This window comes from Chanos chanos, chromosome 8, assembly GCF_902362185.1.
Source record: "Chanos chanos chromosome 8, fChaCha1.1, whole genome shotgun sequence".
NCBI classification, from domain to species: Eukaryota; Metazoa; Chordata; class Actinopteri; order Gonorynchiformes; family Chanidae; genus Chanos; species Chanos chanos.
In genome coordinates this window covers 7,972,893-7,997,980 of record NC_044502.1, presented here as the reverse complement: position 1 = coordinate 7,997,980, position 25,088 = coordinate 7,972,893, and the positions used below count along the sequence as shown (strand labels likewise).

The window sequence follows — 25,088 nt, the reverse complement described above, 5'->3', positions numbered from 1 at the left end:
GTGTGAGTTGATAAATTAGTCTTGGTTTGCTGAAACATCTCTCTCAAATCATAGTCTTTAGTTTTATGTACGTTAGTATACTACCCAGTGCCCATGACTGAATTCTTCTGTTAAAAAAATGTAAATTTTCTTTTACAGTGTCCTCCATCAAGCTGAAGAATTGTAGAACTTGGTTGCATTTTGATAGGACTAGACACCACATGTTTTCATATGTACTGTTCATTGTCATTCACTGGATCTTCAGTCTGATTGCACTGTTTTCCCTCCACGTGTCCTCTGGTCTAGTTAAGGTCAAAAGCATCAACAACTCAACTGACAGAACATTGTTTTTGGTAAAGATTTGATTGACTCTACTAGGATACTGAAATTCAATGCCTGCAATCGGATTTTACGTCAAGTCACTCCAAGTAACACATCAAAAACCACCAAAAATGTTTTACTGTCTCATCTCCATCTGTAATCTTACACCTCTTTGAAAACCAGTGGTTTGAATTTAAATGGACAGTCCATGTAAATTGAAGGATCAAGGGAGATATCTGTATGCGGGAATGATTTGACATTTCTCTCAGTGTGTGGTTGTCCTGTCTTGTGTGACAGGACATAAACAGAGTCAATGTCATTGTTCTTTTTCTATTTCTATTTCTATTTTCTTGCCATGGAAAGGTAGAAAACATACAAGAGACACAGGTACCAATAATTGTGTTTTTGAAAAATAAATGGTTCATTTGAGATAAGAGGCATTTTGTTTTTCAGTTCCACTGAATTATTTATCAAGCAGAGCGCTACATATTTCATTATGCCACATCAAAAAAAAAATGCCACAATACAGTTTAACTTAATACTGCTTTTATTCATTTTAAATGTTTTTTTGGTTTTTTTTGTGGGTACAACTAATTATACAAATTACTGTAAGCACTGATCCATAGCGCTCATTAAAACCAGATTGGGACTGAAAGAAGAAAGAGACGGGGGGGGGGGGGGGGGGTGGGGGGTGGGGGGGCATTCTTGGCTTTGTTCCCACATGCTCGCACAATGGAGAATGTTTCTTCCTTTGTTTGACATCTAGCATTTCATTTAGCTGACACTGTCTTCCATCACAATTTGTTATCGATACATTTGACATCAGAGATCAGTCGCACGCCTCTCTGGAGCAACACTAGGATGAAATGTTTCGGTCAGTGACGCATTAGTCATGAACTGTCATACTTAGGACACGCGTGCACGAATCCTCCGGTGAGTTGAGCAGACGGTGCTCTTTACCGTATATGTACTTTATGTAATGATTGAATAAACATTATTGTAAGCATTTTCGTCTAGAATCAACAATACGTCGACACCGTCCACCGTTATTTAAACATGTGCACAACACGCTTGATGTGAGATTGCTGACTGGCTAAATCCCAACAAAGCAAAAAACTTTACCCCGGTATCAAAAGTCTTACAGTAGCATTTTCTTCTCTCTTTTTTTTTTTTAATTTTATGAAAAGCTACTGAGATGATTACAAAACAGTAAACACAGATAATCTCTATATTAATAATAAAGCCCATTGGTGGGAGGGCTATTGTTTTCAAATTCTGTACAATGGAGAGAAAAAAAAGGGGGCACTGTTACAGAACATGTGACTCTATAAACAGCAGTTCACTTCTTCTGTAGCCCCCTCTTCTCCCCGCCTCTTCGTCCGTTATAGTCACCCGAGTACACAAACATTGCGGTAGTACTGTAGTACAGCAGTACTTTATCTTTGACTCTTGTTCCACACAGCCTTCGGTCCTCCTCGTCCCGTTCAGCTCCTCATCAATGGGAGGGTAGCTGTGAGGTGGATAACCGGAGGTTTAAGCGCGTCAGTGACCGTCGGGGGGGTGGGGGTGGGGGGCACGCTCACTTTCGGAAACGTTTGAAGAGGGGGTGAATATTTTTGCCCGCGGCGGCTTTGTTGCCACGGGACATCTGGTACTCCATGTAGACTGTGTCGTCCGCACCGGACATGGAGCTCATGGTGCCAGCCCGTCGAGAGAACTGTGTCAGCGAAGGAAAAATAAGATGGAAAAGGGAGAGCAAAGGGAAAAAAAGAGGGTGACAGAGAGCAAGAGAAAGAAAAAAAAGAAAGAAAGCAGGGGGTAGAGAGAGAGAGAGAGAGAGAGAGAGAGAGAGAGAGAATTATACACAAGGAAAATGACTGAAATCAAATGATTATCTGGAAAGCTGAGCACAAAAATTTCTCATGCAACAAATATGTGAAATGGGCCATAAAATGACACATTTATTCATAAAACGTCATGAAGCTCTTAGTCCCACTCATTACTCAACACACAAAATTCTGACGGTTAACAGGAAACAGACAGGCAGTCAGTCACGGGAGAATACAGAACTGTGTGGAACAGGACCGGGGGATAAACTCAGAGAGAAAGAGAGAGAGCGATAAACGAGTGCGTAAGGAGCAGAGGAGGAGAGTTCATACCTGTGGTTTCATTCCCACCTCCCCCGTCACCACCTCGTCTTCAGCGTCCAGGTCAGAAGCTGCCAGAACTTTCTGCAGGAGCTGTTGTTGCTCCTCACGAGTGGAGAACATCAAATCCTCTTCCTCCATCCCCGCCAACTTTGTGATTACCTGAGAAAGAGGGAGAGCGAGAGAGAGAGAAGAGCGAATGAGAGAATGAGGGAGTGAATCAAAAAGGAGAGAAGACAAACCAAAGGAAAAAAAAAAAAAGAATGAAAACGAAAAATAAAAGAGTCCAAAGAGAAGGTTTTGGATGCGAGTTCCATGTGTAGGACTAAACTGTTTGAGATTGAGATGTCTGTGAACAAACCTTGAAGCTGTAGCCCTGATCCACCAAGAAACGCTGTCTCTTGGTAGAATAGGCCATTTCCTGTGTGTCCTGAGAAACCAGCGAGTAAAAGTACGCATTGTACTCCTCAGCCACCATTCCTGCAAGCGACGGTCAGTGTTCAGTTTCAACAACAACAACAACATCAACACTACTGTCCTCCATCCCTTACGTTCGCTTGCAAGGATCTTATCCATCCATCCTCTTAATTTTAATGGTTACCTTTTTTGGCACGTAACACTCTTCCAAGTCGCTGGGCCTCCTGTCTGCGAGAGCCCCCGTGAGAGGAGATTTGAATGAGCACATTGGCCTCAGGCAGGTCAAACGACGTATCTCCTACCTGTGCGAGGGAGACGCAGAGAGAGGGAGATGGGAGAGAAAGAGAGAGAGATAGAGAGAGATGACTCATTAAAGGTAAGTCAGAAAAAAAAAATACAGTCTTTTTCCTCCAGGAAGCTTCCTAAGCGATGTCTTTTCCTCATTTGCCTGTCCTGACCTATACGGACAATTATATCAAAACCAGAATATCAATATTCATGCTAAAATCCCTTCCACATTATTTCCATATACATATGTAGGAAATCCGATAATGTCACACAGGAGGGTTTGACAAAACGTTTTGAATCTCGACCACAATCTCTATCCATATACATGCCCACTCAATGCCAAAGTAAAACACTGGTTTCCTTATTAGCCTGCAGTTCCCTAACCACACCACTAGGGGGTTCAACTGCAGCCAACAAGTTAAAAGGTCACTTGGTTCAATCTAACCTGTGGTTCCAAAAGAAAAATAAATAAAATGATTTAAAATAAAATGAATTCTTACAGCCTGAAAGAAAAAATAAATTTAACTCAAATGTAGCCAAAAATGTACTTAAACTTAGTCAACACTTCCTGTAACAAGCACGTGGGGTCTTTTTTCATGTAGTCATAAGATAACGCACACAAGCCCAACCGCTGTGTACAGCTGTGCTCTGAGTACACTGACACCCGTCACCAGCTATTGAATCTTCGAGGTGAGGGGCACACGATTGGTGGTTGACACAAGTGGCTTGCTTTAGCTGAACGTGCTCTGTGTCTCCCATAAACATTACGTGATTCATTCGAACATTCAGCACTGGGAAAGACAGTTTATGTACCCTCCACTCCCATAGACATTCCAGTAATCACGAGCTGATCGATTCCCAAAATACTGTTCTCAGTTAATTTTCTTCTCGGCAGATGTACCGCTGCTGATATCGTGTATGTTAGCGCTAATATTTCTCTCTTTATTTCACTCGGGCGTAAAGTTCTGTTTCTCTTTTCTTGCCCCAATTGGATCTCACACCCTGGACACTGTATGCTCTTGTTGTTTTTTCACATTAAAACAAATGAATAAAAGTAAAAAAAAAAAAAAAAACATTGGGAGGTTTTGTTACCTTGGAGATAAAAATGGTGTTTATCTTGGGGTTGTGTTTGAAGTTCTGAAGAATCTGCATTCGTTCTCCTTGCGAGGTCGGTCCGTAGATGTACGGCCTAGAATGTGTGTGAGGTGTGCGTGTGTGTGAGTGCGTGTTGACGTAGGAAGAGGTAACACAAGACAAGACAAGACTATCAGTTTCTCATTCTGTCAAAACACAGAGCTTAACCTCATCTGTCCTAACAACTTACCAAACCATTTCAGAAAAATAAAGCGTGTTTCTGCTCATCTTTGGATTTCTTTGGGGAAAAAATACTGCTCAAAGGGATTCTTGGAAGTTTGGTTCTAATTCGGCTTCTCTCAGTGGGCGCCTGGCTGATCGGCTCAGACACTGAGCTCCAGATATCAGCGGGGCGCTTCGTGCCTTCTAAAACACCACAAAGACCTTCCACAGTGCACAACATCTGCATGTGCTTTGAAGGCTCATGCCTCAGCTAACAGGCTTCAGTCCAATGTTTTCACATCTTGGCTGCATGACCACCAAATATTGCCAAAATTTCGAGGGGTTAAACAGGGTTGAGGATAATTGAAAATAACAATTGACGCCTCTTATCCAATTAAAATGGAGCGCTGCCTCAATTTGTGTCGCTTTATAATGTACTACTGAAACATTTATGCAAAATAATAAAAATTTAAAAAAAGGGCTATTAAGATTTGGGTTTTCAGCCACTTTTTGTCAAAATTTGAACGATCGAACCTGGATGGATACGACTAGAGGGAAAAAAAAACCCAAAACATATTCAGTGTTAAAGCTGTCACATCATTAAAACAGAATTTCAACTTGTCTTTCTTCATCTTTTCTTGATGAAATTCTGTTTTAATGATGTGACAGCTAGGGAATGGTCTCCCATTTAAAACTTTCAGGCGAAAAAGAACGGTTATTCTCCGCTTCGGTTTAAAATGTTACTCTCCTTGTGTCCATGCCTCATCCAAGGTTCTCTCAGTGGGTGCTCCACTGATTTTCTTAGACCTTAAAAATCAGGGGTCCTCTTTTGCCCTCCAAAAACCAAAAAAAAACCCAAAAAACAAACAAGCGTGGAAAAGAACTGGTGTGGGACGTGGCCCCTGCAATGTGCTCTAAGAACTTAGGGATCAGCTAACTGGCGTCAAAGACCGTCTTTGATCCAAGCACACTCTGGCCACATGACATCCAAATTTCAGCCAAAATATGAAAAAGGGCGGGGGGGGGGGGGGGGGGGGGGGGTTGCAACCTCAAAAATGGTCAGGTCACTACAGTAAAGCCCTGAAAATCAGGAACACAACTGTAAGGACGAGGAAATTATTGCGGGACGAAATTTTTAAAAGGCTGCCAATTCACAGTATTAGCCATTTTTTTTTTGGCTGAACTTCCCAAAAGAAATACACAGCCAGCGTCTGTCGTCAAATAGCCGTTTATAGAACTATGCATTGAGAAAAGCCTCAGACTGTTGGGCTGCATTATTAATCTCTAATTTAGCAAAATATTTGTTTAATACAAACCACAAAAATCGCATAAAAAGGTGGCTTAGCCAGTTCTGCTGGACTTACTTGACCCAGTGTGGCGTGTTTTGGAACAGCGTTTTAAGGTGCATTTAAGGATAGAGAGAAAGAGGGGCGAGGTGGCTTACTTGTTCAGGCGGATGGCGTACTCCTTGAGGGCGAAGACGTTGTCGGCGAAGACGATGATCTTGTCGTTGCGTCGTTCGTGGAAACGGATGAGAAACTGGCAGGCTCGGAACTTGTTGGGGTTCATGGTGTAGAGCAGAATTCGCTTTTTCGTCTTTATGGCCACGTATTCGCGGTAAAACTCCGGAGACATTGGACACCACACCTGAGAGGAACACACACACACACACACACACAGACACACACACACAGACAAAAATGTCTTAAAACAACCACATCTTTCATAAACTATAACATATTCTGAATTCACATATTAGATTGTGCACATGCTTTAACTGCTGTATGTTGGAGGACTATAGCCAAAGCAAGTCTGCTACACATTTCTCCTGATTCTCTTTGAATCATTCACCTCTCTGTCGTGCGGAGTTAGGGTTAGGCATTAGGTTGAAAAATACATCTGTACTGGAAAGCTTTTAACTATCTGAGCTGTCCCAATGACGTAAATTTTCTTTTACGCTATCGGGACAGCTCAAAATGTCTTCTTTTCTGAACGCAACCTAACACGACATGAATACCATCTTACCGAGAAGCTGAAGGTCTCCTGTGCTTTCAACTTTCTACACACAGATAAATCTAATGCTGTAACTGACAACCTCAGAGGTGGCAGAGGGCATGTTTTTTTTACCATTTCTTCTATTCTGTTTGTGCTCTACCTATATATACATACATGAATGTAATTAACGAGTTTGCTTAATAGAGATTCAGTGAATAAATGCACATGTCATCGTTGGTTCAAAAATCTAACAATTTAGTTTTGATGTACCTATTTTTTTTTTTTAAACCTTCCGTGATTCAGACAAAGGTTATTAACTTAAGGATTTATCAAAAAATATGCTGGTTTGTACAGTCAGTGAGGAATGGAGATGAGGTCAATTCAGGTTTCGGAACTAATATCGCTAATCTCAAAGCATTAAAGCATTAAACATGACAGGTTTACGACAAGCTCCTTTACAGGTTGCTCAACACATCCAAAGAGACCTCTCAAAATCTTGAGTAATCTGTAAGTGTGTGTGTGTGTGTGTGTGTGTGTGTGTGTGTGTGCGCGCATGTGTCTATGTGGGCGGGTGAGTGTGTCTATGTGAGGTTTTACCTTCAGTCGTGACTGTACTCCAGCATCGTGATATACTCTTAGAATATCATGAAGTATATTAAACATCCTCATCAATAAGTAAAAATTTTTATATTCTGGCGACAAAAATCTTTTCAATTTAGACTGCAGAAGGCAGTGGAGATATATGAGTTGTAGATCATTTGTGTGTGTGTGTGTGTGGTGCCTACCTCTGCACACTGCACTTTAGCAATGTAGCCGTTGTTCTGAAGCTCCATCCAGTTGGCTTCATACAGTTTGGGTCCGATCAAAAAGTTCAGATCCACAATCTTATCATCTTCTCTGACCAGAGTAGCAGTCAGTCCCAACTTACAGTGGGCTTGCACTATAGTCAGAACACGCCGGAACATCTTCGCTGTGTGTGGATGAAGATGGTGGTGATGGTGGTGGAGGTGGTCGTCGATGGGAAAAAAAAGACAAAACCATCAATTTAAAGACAAAGAAAAACATTCCTCTAATCCTCTCATGAGGAACTACCAACATGAAAAAGCCAAACATTAAATAAAAATGTCTTTTAACTATAGAATTTTGGTTCTGACTTCTCTCTCTGTCTCTTGCGTGCACGTGTCACACTAGGGCGAAACATAAGTCCAAGTGACGTGTTGAAGTGAAATGTGAGAGATCAGACTGAGAGGAGAGAGGCAGAGCAGATGTGCTGGCGTGTTTTAGGGAGGTCTCATATAAAATAACAATAAAACAACAATAAATAGATGAAAGAAAGGTAGTTTGGCTTCGTTAAACGTTTAGCAAACTTGACCGTTGCTCAATTAGTCTTGTATCTCTGCAACAGCGCCAACTTCACCCGAGTCAGCTTTGACAACGTGTAAATAACGATATCGCTTGGTTTCCCCAAACCGCTCTGTCTCGTCTTGTCAACGTGACCTCTCACTTCAACTTTTACCTTTCCAACTCTCCAACTCAAGTTGACTTATTTTTGTTTCTAATCACCTCCCATTCACATACAATACGCAAGGAGTAAACCTCCACCTGGAATAGTGTGCACTTCATCCAGTATAATGAGGCCCCATTCTTGGCTACGCATCCACTCCATCACCCTCTCCGCCTCCCAGGAACGCTTGGTGGTGTGGCCTAACATGGAGTAGGTGCTGATGGCCACCGAGCAGCCGATGGGCTTGTCTTTGGCGTCGGAGGTAAACCTGCAGATCTGGGAGTCGTCGATGGTCGACCACATTTTAAACTGAGCTTTCCACTGCTCCACCGACACGGACGAGTTCCCCAGCACCAGGCAGCGCTTCCTCACCGTACACGCCGCCGTCACGCCCACCAGAGACTTGCCGGCACCTGCCGCGACAGAACAAACGTTTAGGAACACACACATTCACGTATATACGCCGTCTCTTACTCGCACTCCAGCGGCCGCTTCATGAGGCGCACCTGTTGGCGAACATGACCTCTCTGCAAAAAAAAAAAAAAAAAAAAAAAAAAAAGCGAATCGTGCGACCGCAACCCCCATTTGCGAGGCACGCGGACAGGGTTTAGCTGCTGGTTGACCAAAACACCAGAAGGGCCAAGCCATTCTAAGCGGCTTTAAGCTCGGCGTGGTTGTCGGAGCCAGATGTGGCGCTACCAGCGTTTCAGGAACGCCGAACCTTCCAGGGATTTTCACACGCTCCCGTCTCGAGCGTTTACAAAAAATGATTCCATAAACGCAAAAAAACCCAAAAAAAACCAAGAAACATCCAGTGAGGAGCAATTCTCCGGGTGAAAACACCTCGTGAATGAGAGGGGTCAGAGGGAGAGGTCGGGCCAGACTCATTTAAGGTAACAGAAGGGCCACAAATAATCAAAGTACAGCTCTTTTTTCAACAGTGATGTGCAGAAGGGCGTAAGTGAGAGCGCGACCCATCGACCTTTGGAGCAATCAGGGCGGAGCAGCAGAAGACCAAGCCGGGTTCCACTGCCGTCAGCTACGAGCAGGAGGATGAGGCTACAGTAGGCACATGGTCACTAAAGGTGTAACGCGGTCACTAAAGGAGCAAACTGGAAATTATGGGCAGTTTGCCATCGTTTACACGTTTCTACAAGTTAATAAGTTTACAAGTAAATTTGTGATGAATGAAAAGAAATTTCATGTGTTCCACATCTTTTTTCCGTGTACCCGAAAACCGTACCTTTTGCGTACTGTTACACCCCTCAACGGTCACCAAAACTGAAGGACCGAAGATTGGAAAAAATGTTACTTAAGCACGTCCTGAGGAATCTCAACTTCTGCTGCTACACACAGATGGTTGGGTAAGAATTTGACGTAAACAGAACAAATCTATGGATCCATGTCAACGGCACAGGCCGGTGGTGGTGTAATAGTCTGAAGAATGTTTTGGTCACAAACGTTAGGCTCCTTCCTGGTAATGTAAATTTCCTTGCTGACTCTTGCAGGATAACCCCTAAATAACCAAATAACTTAAAAAAAAAAAGTCTCAAACTGACCTCAAACAGCTGAGTTTATATTATGAAAGTAAAACAACGCTTAAATCCAGATTTTTGGAAAGTTACAAAGCATTTTACAAGTTCAAATAAGCACAGATTTTCATACCTGAGGTTAGATGTCCTTATTTGAACCTCTAGGTAAAACAGCTGAGGTCATACATGAACAATGGTCCTGATTAGACCTTATTGGAATTTCCAGTTACTGTTTGTGTTCCGTCTGCGTGCTTTATTTCTCAGAACGAAAACTAAACAAATCCCCAAAGCACACACTCGGCTCTCAAACAAATTTGCCAAAACAACAAAATCGGGCTTATACTCTTCAACAAATTTCTCAAACTGATGGTACACATTTCACAACTGCACACCAACCACGGGCATTACGCATCACCTCTCCCCAACGGACAAAAATTTCCAAAAGAAAAGTTACTCTGGAAGCGGTGTGCAAACAAGATTTTTTTTCCCCCAAAATAAATGGGGACAAAATAGCCCCCTTACCTACCGCAAACCTTTTTCAGTCTATTCTGAATGGTTTCAGTTTTTACGTGAAACCATTTCAGTTCTTGACTACAATGTGTATCCACATGCTGCTAATCTGAAACGAGTGTTGTGACACCATGGTTACGCATATGTCATGGATGACGTAGAGGACTCATAATAACTGGGTTAATAACCATAAAGCTCTCACCGCAGGGCAGAACAATCACGCCAGAACGGGCTCTCCCGTTACCGAACATCTTCCTAAGGCTCTTCTCCTGGTACGGTCGCAGCACAGCCGTGGGTTTCAGATCCATGTTAATGTCTGGGTTGACCGTGTCGTTACGGAAGTCGTACTCGGCCAGCAGTGGGTACTCCAGCTGAATACAACGCTTCTGCAGCTCCTCAATCATTTCCTGGGGGGGGGGGGCAGAAGTGGAGAATGAGTGGAGAGAAAAGTCTGTCCCTCTCTGAATTCAACCCTGCCCTGAGCCTTAAGCAGCATGTGTCTGTATGTGTGTCACTGTCTTGAGGGTGTCTGTTTACCCTCTTACATTTAGGTTCTCCACCTTGATCACACATGTGTCTGTACACTTTGTTAAGCACACAAACCTGCCGAATTTCAAAGGAGACAGTCTGTGTTTCCTCTTCTTCCTCTTCCTCTTTGTCCATCTGTTCGTAGTAGCTAAATATGTCCTCAGGGACCTGGGAGCCCGAGCGAGGGCCATCGCCAGGCTGGGATGTAGAAGGACCCCCATTGTCCTGTTGTGATTTGCTGATCTGGAAAAGCCAGGAACGACACATTTTAATGAACAGTACGAGTCAGAGGTAAGTACTGCAGTAGTTTCATTTGGAATGCCTGACGATAGCCTAAATATTCACTGATACCCATGCAATAAATGGCAACAAAGCCATTAAAATCATCCAACCCTACAGATACAAAGCCATTAAAATAACCTAACTCCAGAGTAACAAAGCCATTAAAATCAGCTAACCCTAAAGTAATAAAACCATTAAAATCAAGTAATCCCAGAAACATAAAGCTATTAAAATAACCTAACCCCAGAGTAACAAAGCCATTAAAATCAACAAACCCCAGAGCAACAAAACTATTAAAATCAACCAACCCCAGAGTAACCAAATCATTAAAATCAACTAACCCCAGAGTAACAAAACCATTAAAATCAACTAGTCCCTGAGTAAGAAAGTGGATTTGCATTACTGTAAAATGTGTCTCTGTAGAGTCTATGGGCCTCATTCACCAATACCTTCCTAAGTTTTTTCTTAAATTTGTTCTTGGGAAAGCTCAGAAGAAAAACTCTACCTCAGATTCATGACGTGTTCTTAAACCGCAGAATTGTTCGCATCTTTGTTCTTATAATGATGAATCCCATTTTCATCGTAAACTGAAAGCACGTGCTAGTTGTTCCTAATTAGCATGAGTAAACGCCCTGCCAGTCCCCATAAAAAGAGGGCACGAGACTGCAGGGTCATGTACACACGCAGAAATCTATGGAAGCCCGTTTCGGCAACATTAAAAAAAACGTTTGCTTAATGGCTACTTCATTTCACGGAATTTCGATTTTGTTTCTCACAAATCCGACTTAATGCTCGGAATTCTGACTTTATTTCTCACAATTCTGATTTTATTTCTCCTCGGAATTCCGACTTTATCTCTCACAATTCTGCCTTTTTTCTCACAATTCCGCCTTTCCCCCCTCCCTCGCAATTCTGACTTTATTTCTCGTAATTCTGAGTTCTTTTCTAACAACCAACAAGTAGCTTGACTTCTGTTCCCACTTTAAGGGCTCACTACAACGCGCATACAGTAGCAGACAGGAGCGAAGGCTACAATCGCTGCGTCTGCTCTTTCCAGGCATCATAATATTTATCCATATGTAAAAGTAAACTGACTGATTCTCACACACCTGCTTTACAACCTGGCTGATTTCAGATGGGATAACCCATAGTGTATGTAAAACTACTGCTCACTTATCACAGTCTCCATCAACTGTTATATTCTCATATTGCTCTTTTTGTTCATTGTACAAAAGTGTGAATAAATATGCATTACATTTTGGAGTGTTACATGAAGTGTTAGTGTAGTGTTTATTTATGTTAAAAGACCATAATGATTTAAAATAGTGACAATAATTATCAAAAATATTATAAATGATAAATAATAATTTATTTATTTAGTAATTTAAGTCCTATATTATACAACTGTAGAACTGAAGAAAACGCAATAAACAATTATTCCGCACAAATACGTCAGCGCTCAAATGTGCGTAAGCATGCTCTTGAGTGCGCGTAGATCCTGTCCTTACGTAAGAACAAATCTCAAATGAGAAAACATTGGCGAATGTCAGAAAACTGCGCAAGTGGGTTTTAAGAACAAATTTTCCTCTTAAGAACGGTTGGTGAATGAGGCCCCATGTTATTCGTGTGACATCCAACTTCTGTGTTGGGCAGCGAGGTGTATTTTCATATTTGTGTGTGTGTGTGTGTGTGTGCGTGTGTGTGTTTGCGTGACATTACAGCTGGTTTGCTGGAGATGATCTCAGTGATGAGCTCCGTCTCCCCCCCCTCAGCGGAGCGAAGGCGACAGTCACGGATCACTGCGTCCTGCAGCAGCCTCTGAATGACATCAGGAAACGCACTCTCCACAAAATACCTAACGCAGGAGACACAAGACACGCAGTCTCAATAATACACCTTAAATAGTCCTAAAGGGGCCTTAATCAGAAACTTCACTGGTGCCCCAGGGGAAAAAAAAAAGCCAGGATTTTCCAGTGTCAGAATAATAAATTCTGAGTTAGTGCTAGCTTTAATAACTGTCTAAATATGGAGCAAACTGACCTGTTGTGCTTCAACACCAGTTTGACTTTCCCATAGCTCACAGTACACAGCTGGAAGAGACCAGGGAGACATGAAAATGTTAAGTCTGAAAATACAGATCAGTTTAAGAATACAAGACTACAAGACTCGTATCCTACAGAGTAAACATGAAGTCTCACTCAAACCCACCTTAATGAACTGTATAATGCCGTCAGGCACCGAAGTTTTGCTGAGTTTCTGGAGGTACTCTATGATGTCAGAAGTCTGCAGTCCCACACTCACTGCAGCGTACAGAGAGTACGCTGTCAGTTTGTACTCGTGGACGTGAGTGGGTCTACACACTGGCTCAGCGATGGCCACCAAGAAGTCCTGTGCATACTTATACACTGGGGAGAATGCCTCCAGAAAGATATGACCATCAGGGGCCTGAGAGAGAGAGAGAGAGAGAGAGAGATGTTGAATCTGAGTTCATACTGACAGGTTATTTTTCTGTGTGGAAGTACACATGATGAAACCAATGTATATAGATCTTAATATGGGATCTCTTGTAATATATATATATCCTGGAGATAGCTAAGAATTATTACTCCTTGCTAAAAATGACTTAACTTTTTTTTTCTTACATACATTATTCAGCCACTCAGCTTTGAAAACAGACTGGCAAAGATCTTAAGAGATAGTTAGGACATGATTCCACGTCATTGCTCCTCTTCAGCCTTACCACCCAAAGAGGTCGCGAGGAGTGATCGTTCTTCAGGATCATTTGCAAGCGGTAATCCTTAGCTCCGTACTCGTCAGTTTTTGTGGCAGATTCGTCCACCTGTTTCCCCGCTGCGGCAGGAATGGCCTCCTGCGACTCGCTGCCCATCGCTTCTTCCTCATCGTCATCCTCTTCATAATACCGTTTCTTGGACTTCTTGTCTGGAGACGGGAAGAGTGTCAGGTTATTATGACATATTACAATAACTGATGTCTGCGATGATAAGCGACAGATTGACAGCCGACATTAATAAGAGTCTTTCGACAATGTCAAGACTTCTTCTTAACTTGTTATATATTTCTGTGCACATTGTTAAGGCTTCCATGGTGTGCGGAAGGACGGAAATTTTTCGAATTTATGGATAATCCCGATGGATGACAAAATCGACTATCTCTTATCTTTCCGGTGAGATTGTGAGCTTATTTTAATTCCCAACAAGCGGTTCAGCTCTTGAATACCGCTGTAGGTCCATCATTAGTTGGGTAGTCATGCTTAAGAAGTCCTGTATTGCTACACACTCAGTCAACTGAAGTTGGGCATACGTAATGTACGTGCTTTACTTACCCCGATCCGCCTTATCCTTTTTACCCATGGTGTTCACCAAAAAGACAACTAATTCTAGTTATTGCTATAGCTGACCTGATGATCTGAAACACACATTTCGTCGACAAACGACGCAGGTCAACGGTGCTCTCTATAACACGCATGAGCCCTAGCGGCCATTGTTGTCACTGTGTGGTGGCTTCGGCAAAACACCATTTGTAGTACTTCCGGATCAACAAAAACCGCATAAAAGTTCTTCAACTGAGACGCAAAAACGTTGCCATATGGGCGTGTTGTTCAACACATTCCTTTATCTTGTGCACACGCAAACTTGGAAATTCACATTGAACTAAAATTGTGACGTTTAAATATATGGTGATATTAGAAATTAAAAATGGTGGATTTTAGCATGAATTTAAACAATTTTCTTAACAGAAATAACGACTAAATAATTTTACAGCATAATTTTATAATATTATATAACGTTTGCTGTGAATTCCAAAATGTAGGCTACAAAGTAAAAGGATTTTATGCAAAAAAAGCATGTCGGACAATCCTTACAAAATGAGAGACCGACACTATTAAAACATATCATGCAGAGGACGAACCAGGCTTTTTAAGACATAGACAAAACTTTACTTGGGTTAAGTAAAATACAGTTTCCAAGGTACAGAAAACATGTTCAAAATAACAAACACACTTAACAGAGCCAACTAGATTGAATCTCTAAAAAAAAAAAAAAAGAAAGAAAAGAAAAAAAAAAAACATTTTAACACAAAACTTGAACAAAACAACCACGGTGGATTTTTAAGTCTTCTGTCCTGAATAGGAGTCTTCTTTCCTGAATAGCAGTTCTTGCCAACATCATATCTTTGCTCTGTTATGTAGCTGTGATAGTGTATCAACTGTGTTCCTGTTCTGGTGTTGCCATGATGCTGTTCCTGTGTTGCCATGATAACCATAGTTTACAATGTGTCTTAGGCTCCTGCATCAGATGTGTAAGCAGAATATCTGTACGTGTACAGCTTGTTATCAGCTCCTCCACTGAGTATTAACTGCAAAAAAAGAGAGTGAAGTAGAAGAAATTAAAAAAAGAGAAGATGTTGTTAGCTTGAGAAAGGAAATATACTAAACATATCATTTAAAAAAAAAAGGGGGGGGGGTGTCACAAATGTGAGGAGCCATCTGGCCAACTGCTGACCACATGTAAAAAAGTGTCTTACCCCGCTCTCTGTCCAATCAACACACATCACCTTATCCTCATGGGCCGCTAGATCATACAACGGAGCCTTACAACTGCATTCAAGAGAACAAACAGAAACGATAAATGACAAATGTGTTTTACTTACCATTATTATTATTATTATTATTTATTATCTGATGAATGGACTCTAACGAAAACCAACAACAGTGACACTCAAAAGTGTCATTCAACACAAAGAAAGTTATTCAAATTAAAAAAAGGAAAAAAAAAAAAAAAGAAGAAGATGGGAGTGGTCCACACCTCCTGGTGTCCCACAGTTTGACCACGTTGTCCAGAGAACCTGACACCAACTGCCGGTCATGGGAAGGAGCCCATCGGACCGCCGTTACCCAACCAGTGTGAGATGTGAGCGACAGGAGGACAAGAGAACCATCTGTGAGAGAGAGAGAGAGGGAGAGAAAGAGAGAGAGAGAGAGAGAGGGAGAGAAAGAGAGAGAGACAGAGAGAGAGAGAGCGGGAGAGAGAGAGAGAGAGAGATGAAAAAATATATCGTTTGAAAAAAAATAACTGCTGAAAAAAAAAAAACCACACCTGTGTGTAGAGGCATAGGCTTTTCATTATAGTTTAAGACTGAGTGTGATCTATAATCTTTTCTTCTCTGGAATATGGACAAGACATTACATTTGCTGACTGTCTTGCTTCTTTGTTCCTCATGTGTGTGTGTGTGTGTCTAGGCACTGTTTTAGGAGTATTCCAGTGGTCACCTTTTGAGCGTGGGTCCCACAAGCGGATGTGTCTGTCCGTGCTGCCAGTTGCCAGGCGACGGCACAGCGGAGAGTAGGAGACGCAGTTAAACACCTTACTGCCCGTCTGCATAACAACAAGTCAGTCAGTTTATCCACTGATCAATTAAATGACCGAATCAATACGAATCAATCCGCTAGATCCATCACCAGAACTACATAGACTGTCTGAGTTGGCTGGTCAAACGATCAAAAGAAATTAGACCTCACTTCACTGGGTTGAAGCTAAAAATACAGAGAGGCTGTGGTTGGTTGAGATGGGCGCCACTCACCAACGTGCTCTTCAGTCCACCAGTCTCTGCGTCCCATAAACGGATGGTGTGGTCCCAGGATGCACTGCACAGCTCCTCAGCGTCTATCCAGAGAACAGACGACACAGCCTCACCATGTCCTGACAGTGTAAGCAGTGGGGTCTGAGGAGGGAGACATAAGACAAAAGTCAGACTTTACAGAAGGAAATACCTCGAGACAGGTTATGTTTTGAAGTAACTCGATTTGATCATTTGTTCAAACATGACGGGGAATTTAAACACTTAGACTGGCCTTGTCAGAATGCACTGCGAGACTCTGAGGATATATTTTTCGGAGTGTTTATTCAATTCATAATTTACTAAATGGTTCCTACCCGTGTCAGACCAAGCTGTTCGGTTTTCTGTTTTTTCCGAGGTCTGTTTGGTTCTTCAATCTCTTCCTCTTCTTCCGTAGGGACTGAAAAAAAAAAGAAAAGAAAAATCCAAAGGCAGCAGTCATTAGCCTTCAGACCCTATCAAACAATAGGCTGCCACTCAAAAAAAACATCGCTTAACCCACCTGCTGACCAGATCTTTAGCATTTTGTCCCAAGAGCCACTGCAAAACTAAAGGAGATGAAAAAAAAAAAAAGAATGTAAAGTAAAAAAAAAAAAACAATCAAATGAAAAACAAACAAAAACAAGTATCATTAAGGCCTCGCTGATACACGGCAACCAGTACATGCCAACAAACTACAGCTGACCTTCAGTAAAGCTTTTCAGCTGTCGTTGCTGAATTCCACAATGGCAAGCAGCCTGGGAATTCAAAGACATTAACAATGGAGAGATGTTTTGGGATCCCTCTGCATCTGAGCGCATCTTAGCGTCTCCTACTGTTTTCATTTGCCTTTCTAAACATTTGCTTAGCCTTGCTCTCTCTCTCTCCCTCTCTCTCTCTCTCTCTCTCTCTCTCTCTCAGACACACATACAAACACACACAAACCTTAGTTCGCGTAGGGTCAACAGCAATAGCGTCCACACTCCCTGCATGGCCGCGACAGCAGTGCCGCGCCTTGACTTTGTTCTGCTCCGAGTTCCAATCCCACAGGAGAATGGTCTGGTCTAGAGAGGCTGTGAGTAGCAGGGAACTGAGCCCATCTGTGGAACAGAAAAACAAAAGAAAAAGAAAAAGAGAGAGAACCGCAACAGTCAGGAGAACCGGAAAAGAGCTGGCAAAACTAACGCAGCACACAAGGCTGTCCGTTTCAAGCGCTGAAATTTCACCACTGTAAATGTCCAGATCCCTTACCCCTCTTGATCCACGCGACGTCCTTCACCACATCTGAGTGGCCAGCCACTGTCATCATTGCTTTTCCCTCCAGAGACCAGATCCGTGCAGTCTTATCATATGACCCTGTCAAAATCCTGGCCAGAGGAGATGACATACATTAGCAGTCACTCAGACGTCCCATTCTGGAACAGGTGCCGCACGGCACAGCCGTGCTGGTGGAACGACAGACAAGTTTTTTTTTTCTCTTTTTCTTTCTTTTTTTTTTTTAAGTTGAGCTAAAAGAAGGTTTGGATATTTTCATTTATTTACTCTGTCCAACCTTTCTTTTGCCTCACCATTCTGAGTCTGCTTCCACTGAGCTGATCCAGTCATCATGCATTACACACTCCTCGGGTTGAGGGGCTGTGAACTTTTCCACATATTCAATCTCCACCACCTCTTCCTGCAACACACACATAGACACAGATTCTCAGATACATTACAGACAAGCCATTAGGGAAGAGAGACATGATGAACCTGTAACTTATAATACACTACATGGGTAGGTCAATGGTATGAGAGAACATTTGGACGCATACCGTTGAGATCCCCTCTGTTTCCATGTGACCGGCCAATGAAGCTCGAAGGAATTGCCCTCGGACCAAAAAGTCAAACTCCACATGCTTGTGATCCTCTAATATTGAAAACATTACCGTCGTTAACATTATTACGCACTTTTACTTGAGTCAGTGGTTGTACATGAAACACAGGCTCAAACAGTTAAATCAACTGTTGAAAAAAGTAGTTGATCACTCGCTGATGATAGTTAAACACGACAGACATAACCTCATGACGGACGCAATGGCATGATACAAAGTAAGGCAGTGACTGGACTCACCGTTCTTAGCTTCAAGCAATTTGTTGATGATGTTGCTGAGTTCCGACACCTCCGACGCGGCGGGGATGGAGAACGGCACATCGTCTACGGCATATCTGGAAATGTCACCATTAACGTAAATTATGTTTCCTCAAGATATAACGCATCCCTGCAGAATACTTCATGCGTATCGTTTGGACTGATATAAGGTCCCTCAAACTTAGAGGAGGCAACAACACTGACAACTTTCTACTTTGGCTAGATACGCCTGCCTGGACTGCATGTATAAATAGGGTTCAAGAACATATAGTTAGTACAACTGTGATTCGACTCGCAGTAATTCGAGGAAGATATCAACACATCCTAGCTAGGTAGCTAGTTACATCTTTTACATAGCGCAACCCCGCTAAATTGCTAACAGAAAGAAGGCAACTACTATTACGAAACTTAAACCAAAACCACTTACTTTTTGTTCTCCGTGAAGAACCTCGCTTGTAATTGTGACATTTTACTTGTTTAAATTGCTTGTTTTCTCCAAATTCCTCATAAAACAGTTAAGGTAATGCAGTTGTTAAATAGCTGGAAAAGGTAGGCACATTCAGTACCCTAGAAAACCATGTGGTTCAAATGTAAGTGCGTGTGAGGTAAGAGACATGACTGTCGGCTACCGAGACATCGATTTCAAACAGTAACTTGCTAGTAATGTCTGCGCGCCGGCGCTAAATGACAGTTTGATGGCTGAAGACAGACGGGTACAACATCGGGTACAGAATTCCATGGACATTTTTTTATTCCTAAAGCAAGTGAAGATTTCTAAGTCTAACATGACCTCGGGTTTAAAAATTTGACAACTCTAAAACATATCACATTTAGTTTTCACAACCAGCCAGCGACAGAAGATACTAAAATGCCTAATGGACATTTAAAAACGAATATATTGAATCGGTTTATAGCCTACACAGTGGCTACAGAGAATGACCGACTCTGGCCTGCATTGATCATATTGTATTCACAACGCGACTGAAACCCTACCAAAGCCCCCCCAAGTCAGGAAAGTAACAAAGTACAAAGGGCATAATATGTTATGGAACTGTTGTGAAATGTGTTTCTGTAATACTTTCATATAACAGGTCAGACAGAAAAAAACTTATTTTCCTCCTGTTTGAGTTGCAACTATTGGTCCTCCATGTCTACCCCGGTTTTGCCAAAAAAAAAAAAAATTTCCCACAGTGCATGGACTATTGTGAAACAGCAGAGGAACTTTGGTCTATATTCATACATTCCTTGGAACCCACTGACCACTCGAGTGATAAAAGTCGCTCATATGTCATTCCTGCAAACATAACCCACACAGTTAAGCTCGTTTCAAACCAGATGCATTTTAGGCCGCCAATTTTGGCATGATTCACCTCTATTATATCAATAAATCAGAGCAGAGGGAAGAGCAAGTCTAGTGCCTCCACAGCAAATCTTTTGTCCGAAATGGTGAAAAATATGCACTTACTTTTTGTTTCTCTTAATCAGACCAGGCTGGTCTATGTTACTTTTATGTCTTTGAAACAGCAGACCATGGTTCGGAAACCCTCTTTCATGAACCTGTATAACTGGTAATAGGAGAAATGAAGAAGGCTCTTACATCTTAAATCTGTAACCTTATATCTAACCCTAATTTGATCCAGGTCTGTCACAGATTTATGTACATCTTAATTATCTAGTTTTATCATCTGATGTAATTCCAGTTTAAAACACCGGTATGTTTGGTCTGCTCATAAGTTTTTATTCATTTTGGTTTCATAATTGTTTTAGGTATTGCTTCTGGTAATTGGAAAGACCCTCGGATATAACTAGTGGTTAAAATATGATAATTAATGGAGTCAAGTCTGGATCAGAATCCAGCCTCTTAGCACAGTCAACCACATGACATTGTCATCTTGAGGTCACTGTGTTCGCAAGGGTCAGCAGTCAAGGCCGTGTCTGGGATGGGACCGCAGCTGCAGGAGGGGCCCCCCTAGCTTTTCCCAAGCCCCCCGCCCCACCTCGGGGACACCCCTACCACTCCCCTGTGGCTGCTCCCTTGGCAGCGTACACCCGGGGGAGGCAGAACGCAAGATAACAGGCCCGCTTGAAGATCCCCATGTTACCTCACCAGATAAGGCAAGGGGAGGAAGACGGAACTGAGCGAGAAGAACACAGGACCTCTGGGGCGGAGGAGAGAGAGAAAGAGAGAGAGAGAGAGAGAGAGAGACAGAGGAGAAGAGTCCTCTCATATAGCTCGTGAGCGAGGCTTGGCCATCGCTGTAGGAAACCGCGGTCAATTGAGCGGGCTCACCGAAAGACACTCATGGATAAGAGAGTCATTGAGGAGTCAATGCTGGTGCCAGGAGAGCGGGGCAGGATGGCTGCAGAAACATCACCCGCTCTGACTCACTCTCCAAGGCGGGCACAGGGTTGTGTTAAGAAGTCGACGCGCAGGGATACGAAGACATGGGTGAGCCTGTTCAACCTATAAACTGTAGCTCCCACTCTAGAACTTTGTCCTGACCAAACTATGTGGATATTTCTACGTTATCCCGTAATGATTATGAATAATGGACTTACAGTTATGTAAAGGTGATATGTGAGTCACAGTTAGAACATTGTAACATTGTGACAGTGTATCTGTGCAGTTACTTTGGACAGAATAACGTATTGGGTGTATGTAAATTGGGACATGTTGGGAATTTTCATCATCCCTTAAAAACCATTCTTAAATGAAAAGATTTAATACCATGGGTAGAGGGTGAAAGACCTCTGACGGCATAACGGGGTCAACTGAACAGAGAGTCGGAGTGTACCACAGAGACACAAGCTGTTGACGGACATTTAATTATATTCAGAAAAGACGCTGACATCTCTTCTTCAAAGAATGAATCGCTCTGTCGCTACCGCATATCCATGATAACACTTCTAAGATATTTCATACATTCTTTGTTTTGTTCTGGAAAATCTGGAAAATTCTTGAACTTTTATGAATGTCCCTAACTGACTAACAGTCCTCCAAGTCTTACTGCCCCGGTGGTCACCTGTAAAGATACCCCACCACGTTCGTTAAGTGAGTATGTTGTGTTCAAGAGAGAAAGAGGGTGAGGTAGAGAGTCTATATCACTAAACATGTCTAAAAATGTTAGGTAAAATACTGAGAACCTACCGAACAAAGTAAATTATAACTACTTTTTTATTGCCTTATATTATCACAGGTGAAATATTGGCATGCAATAACCACATGTTTTCTGACATATACACCAAATGAAATTAGTGAACGTTACCACATCAGATGATATCATCAGAAGCTTTCAAAGGCTTTACTCATCTTTAAACATCTGTCTCTCTAATTTTGTGAATCTAAATAAAAAGTTGATCTTAATCCAATAAATGAATAAAAATGAACAATTATGATATAGTTCCCAATGAAATTCTCGTACACGTCAGAGAGGAATAATCTCATGTGAATACTAAGAAACTGACCACTTATAGCACACATATATGAATGCTTGTTAGGGATTTTAAGCTATATAAATGCAGGTTCACTGTTTGTAATGGAAGCAGTTTTGGATTTTGTTTTTCTATTATCAATCATCTTTCCTGTGTGTTTGATCGGAAATACAGGTAAGGGGAGTGAAGACCCAGAACTCTCCAGAGAACGCAGCGAGAGAGAGAAGTCGGGTTCGGAACCTGCGTCAGGCCTTCCATAGTCTCCAGGCTGCCTTGCCTTCTGTCCCCCGAGACACCAAGCTCTCTAAACTGGACGTACTGGTCCTGGCCACCAACTACATCGCTCACCTCACAGAGACACTGGACCAGGCAGGGACCCTGAATGATCTCACTTTACCCCAGCGAGCTGAAGGCTACCTGCACCCGGTCAAGGTAAATCAGACATTAATGCTGAATTCTATGTATTAACCTGTTAAGGGAACAGATTTGGGAAACCTTGTTGAACTCATAAAATCTAATTTTTTAATATAATATATATTAGTTTAATATAATAAATATATAAAGATAATAAATGTCATTTAAATGTGCCAGGCTTTAGCAGACATGTTTAACATAGCATCCCATATTTGTGCTTTTATAAATTGTTGTTGTAATTGCTGCGTATTAAAATATCATTTAGCCACCGTTCAATTATTATTACTAGAAATATCTTCCTTTGCAGAAATGGCCAATGCGCTCTTTGCTTTATTGTGGAAGTGTGGGAGAGCTACTGACAGGCGCTCAGGCCAATCAGGATGACTCTCGACAACTGATCCCAGCCCCTAACATCAGTGGAGAATGAATGACGTTGGAAGACCAGTAAAATCTGACATATCATTAATATGTATCACATTTCTGTACATGCAGATGTGTAAATCCATTTGTAACGGAAAAAGGCCATTGCATTTCTTAAAGGGGTAAATGACAGACAAATGGACCATGTGTTTAACCAAGGTCTATAATAATATTATTCAAACTTATTCAATATTCAAACTTATTACAGAACCAAATACCGAGGGATTTTAAATCAGCGATGCTGGGAATAACCCAACAATACTTTCTTAACAGTGGACACTAGATACATTATACTATAGACTACCTAATCTAAAGTTCAAAACTGTTGCTTTTCACTCAAGAAACACGTAATGCTTGGCAAACAGACTGCGCTGAATGTCTTAGTCAAACAAAATACCTAGCGAATCTCTCGCTCTCTCTCTCTCTCGCTCTCATCGCTTAAGCTTGGACTGTTTGGGGGAAAAATGTGCTTGTTTTTGTTCTGAATGGGAGTGAATTGATGTCTTGTTCAGCAGTAAGGGAGGTGTTTGTTGTGGGAAGTCTTGGCATCTACATTTTCAACACAGCGCTCCATATCCTCTCAGTCACACATGTTTCCACATATACACTCTTTAATCACATTCAAACAAAGTGCAATTACACTGCTAAAAGCGTGTACCTCCTCCAGAATAAATCCTTGTATTTGTAAGTTGCTCCAGTGAAACATAGTACGGCTCCACAGTTTGTACATTTAATCAAAGTTCTTCTGTGATTTAGTAATCCAATCACTGACAGTTCAATATACAGGAGACATAAATCATTCAGCCATCGTTTAAGCGTAATTACCAAAGACTATTCCATAACAATTATTTCTCATGGTGCTCTCTCTCATTGTAGATAGACATTTGGGACAACGGCCATCTTCAGTGATCTTCAACCAAAATGCAGATATACTCCCTGCACAAAATGGGCCGTAGTCCACTAGGAAAGGGGCATTGGTCAAGGCTAACTGTATAAATCTGTCTGGCTGCCAGATAAAACTCTTTTTCTCTCATATTAATGTCCAAACTGAACCGGAGAGAACCATGCTACTATGGCAAGGGTTAGACAAAAAAGTACGGAGCCAAATAGTTACTGAAAAGCTATGTGAGTATTTCAGACAGGCAGCGCACTATATTCTGGCCAATTAAGGTTAAGAAAGTGTGTAGCCAAATACAGATGTAAATGATTAAGTGGACACGGGGATTAGCGCGAGATGATATATTTTTTTTAAACAGTCTCTGACAAGAGTTCTGCTAATTACCCGTTACATTACCAGTTATCCATTCATTTCTTAATATAATGAATAATCTAGAACCACTCACGTTGACACGTTTGTTTTTGTTACTTTTTTTGTGTACCCCTCTTTGCACCCGTGACATATGGTAGATGAAAGAAATTGTACCTAATCGGTAAGAGAAGAGAAAATTCCGCATCCTAGAATGGTCACAACATATTATCCTTCATATTTTTTTTTTTTACCATTGTTCCCTGAAACTGCACCCTAAATATTGTGAGACCAAGTTACAATTTTTGCCGGAGCAATAAAAATCTAATAATTTACAAATGACTGAAAGCGTGGGGGGAGTTGAAACTGGTTGTGTATTTTCCACGTAGGTGCAATTGAGCATGCCAGATTCCTCCGAGTTCCTTTTTAGAAAGAGATAATTAAAATAGCTCTTCTATCTCCAGCTCATTATGAGCGGTACACGCTGATGGCTGGGGGGAATTTATGCTGTGTTTTTGGCCACATTCCCCGTTTAAGACCAAGCCTGACTGAAACGCCACGGAGGAGGAACAAGGGAGGAAGGTACAAAGTCCTGACGGCGGCGGAGGGGGCCAGCAGACGGCTCCGTCCGAGGAGGTGGCCAAAAGTTTGGAAAGCTGGTGCCGTGTTCCAACGCGTGTTCCTCTCCCTTCCCGAACTGTGCTTAAGTCTTAATTTGGCAACGAATTAATATCTGTCCCAACATGCCTTTCTCACCAAAAACTCGAATGCAACGTAAAACGGGGATACTTTTTCCTCAGAAATATTCTGTTGAAAACTTTTTAGGGAATTTAGTCATTCAAGTGTGTTGGTGTTCTTGTGCAGAACTAATAAAGAAATCGGGTTCTTTTTCTTGAGGAAACGAGATATAAAAACTGTCTGGGAAGTGCTACCACGTATCCCGAGTGCCGACTGACTTCAGTGTTACAGAATTAATTTGCCGAAAACAGGTAGAAGTCACACATTCAACGATTCAAGGATAGATCAGACGTCA

At 41.9% G+C, this 25,088-nt stretch overlaps 3 protein-coding genes across 3 annotated transcripts; 1 reads left to right on the top strand and 2 right to left on the bottom strand.

Moving 5' to 3' along the window:
- Nucleotides 1-1,448: 1,448 nt before the first annotated feature.
- Nucleotides 1,449-14,282, bottom strand: ercc3 (excision repair cross-complementation group 3). The gene is made up of 15 exons (XM_030782672.1): nt 14,143-14,282; nt 13,540-13,739; nt 13,008-13,244; nt 12,840-12,889; nt 12,519-12,654; nt 10,593-10,760; nt 10,192-10,396; nt 8,046-8,360; nt 7,229-7,413; nt 5,893-6,095; nt 4,245-4,341; nt 3,049-3,166; nt 2,809-2,927; nt 2,460-2,609; nt 1,449-2,017 (listed from the first exon to the last, which is right to left on the bottom strand). Exons 1-15 carry the CDS (start codon nt 14,168-14,170, stop codon nt 1,880-1,882), a joined length of 2,349 nt encoding a protein of 782 aa, XP_030638532.1. The 5' UTR covers nt 14,171-14,282; the 3' UTR covers nt 1,449-1,879.
- Nucleotides 14,283-14,887: 605 nt separating this feature from the next.
- Nucleotides 14,888-19,093, bottom strand: wdr12 (WD repeat domain 12). The gene is made up of 13 exons (XM_030782202.1): nt 18,971-19,093; nt 18,526-18,620; nt 18,227-18,321; nt 17,984-18,090; nt 17,667-17,782; nt 17,361-17,515; nt 16,939-16,984; nt 16,754-16,836; nt 16,401-16,541; nt 16,090-16,195; nt 15,626-15,758; nt 15,345-15,417; nt 14,888-15,176 (listed from the first exon to the last, which is right to left on the bottom strand). The coding sequence occupies exons 1-13, from the start codon at nt 19,009-19,011 to the stop codon at nt 15,099-15,101; spliced, it is 1,269 nt and encodes a 422-aa protein (XP_030638062.1). The 5' UTR covers nt 19,012-19,093; the 3' UTR covers nt 14,888-15,098.
- Nucleotides 19,094-20,845: 1,752 nt separating this feature from the next.
- Nucleotides 20,846-22,816, top strand: tcf23 (transcription factor 23). Its single transcript, XM_030781872.1, has 3 exons — nt 20,846-20,992; nt 22,150-22,407; nt 22,697-22,816. Exons 1-3 carry the CDS (start codon nt 20,846-20,848, stop codon nt 22,814-22,816), a joined length of 525 nt encoding a protein of 174 aa, XP_030637732.1.
- The last annotated feature ends 2,272 nt before the right edge of the window (nt 22,817-25,088 follow it).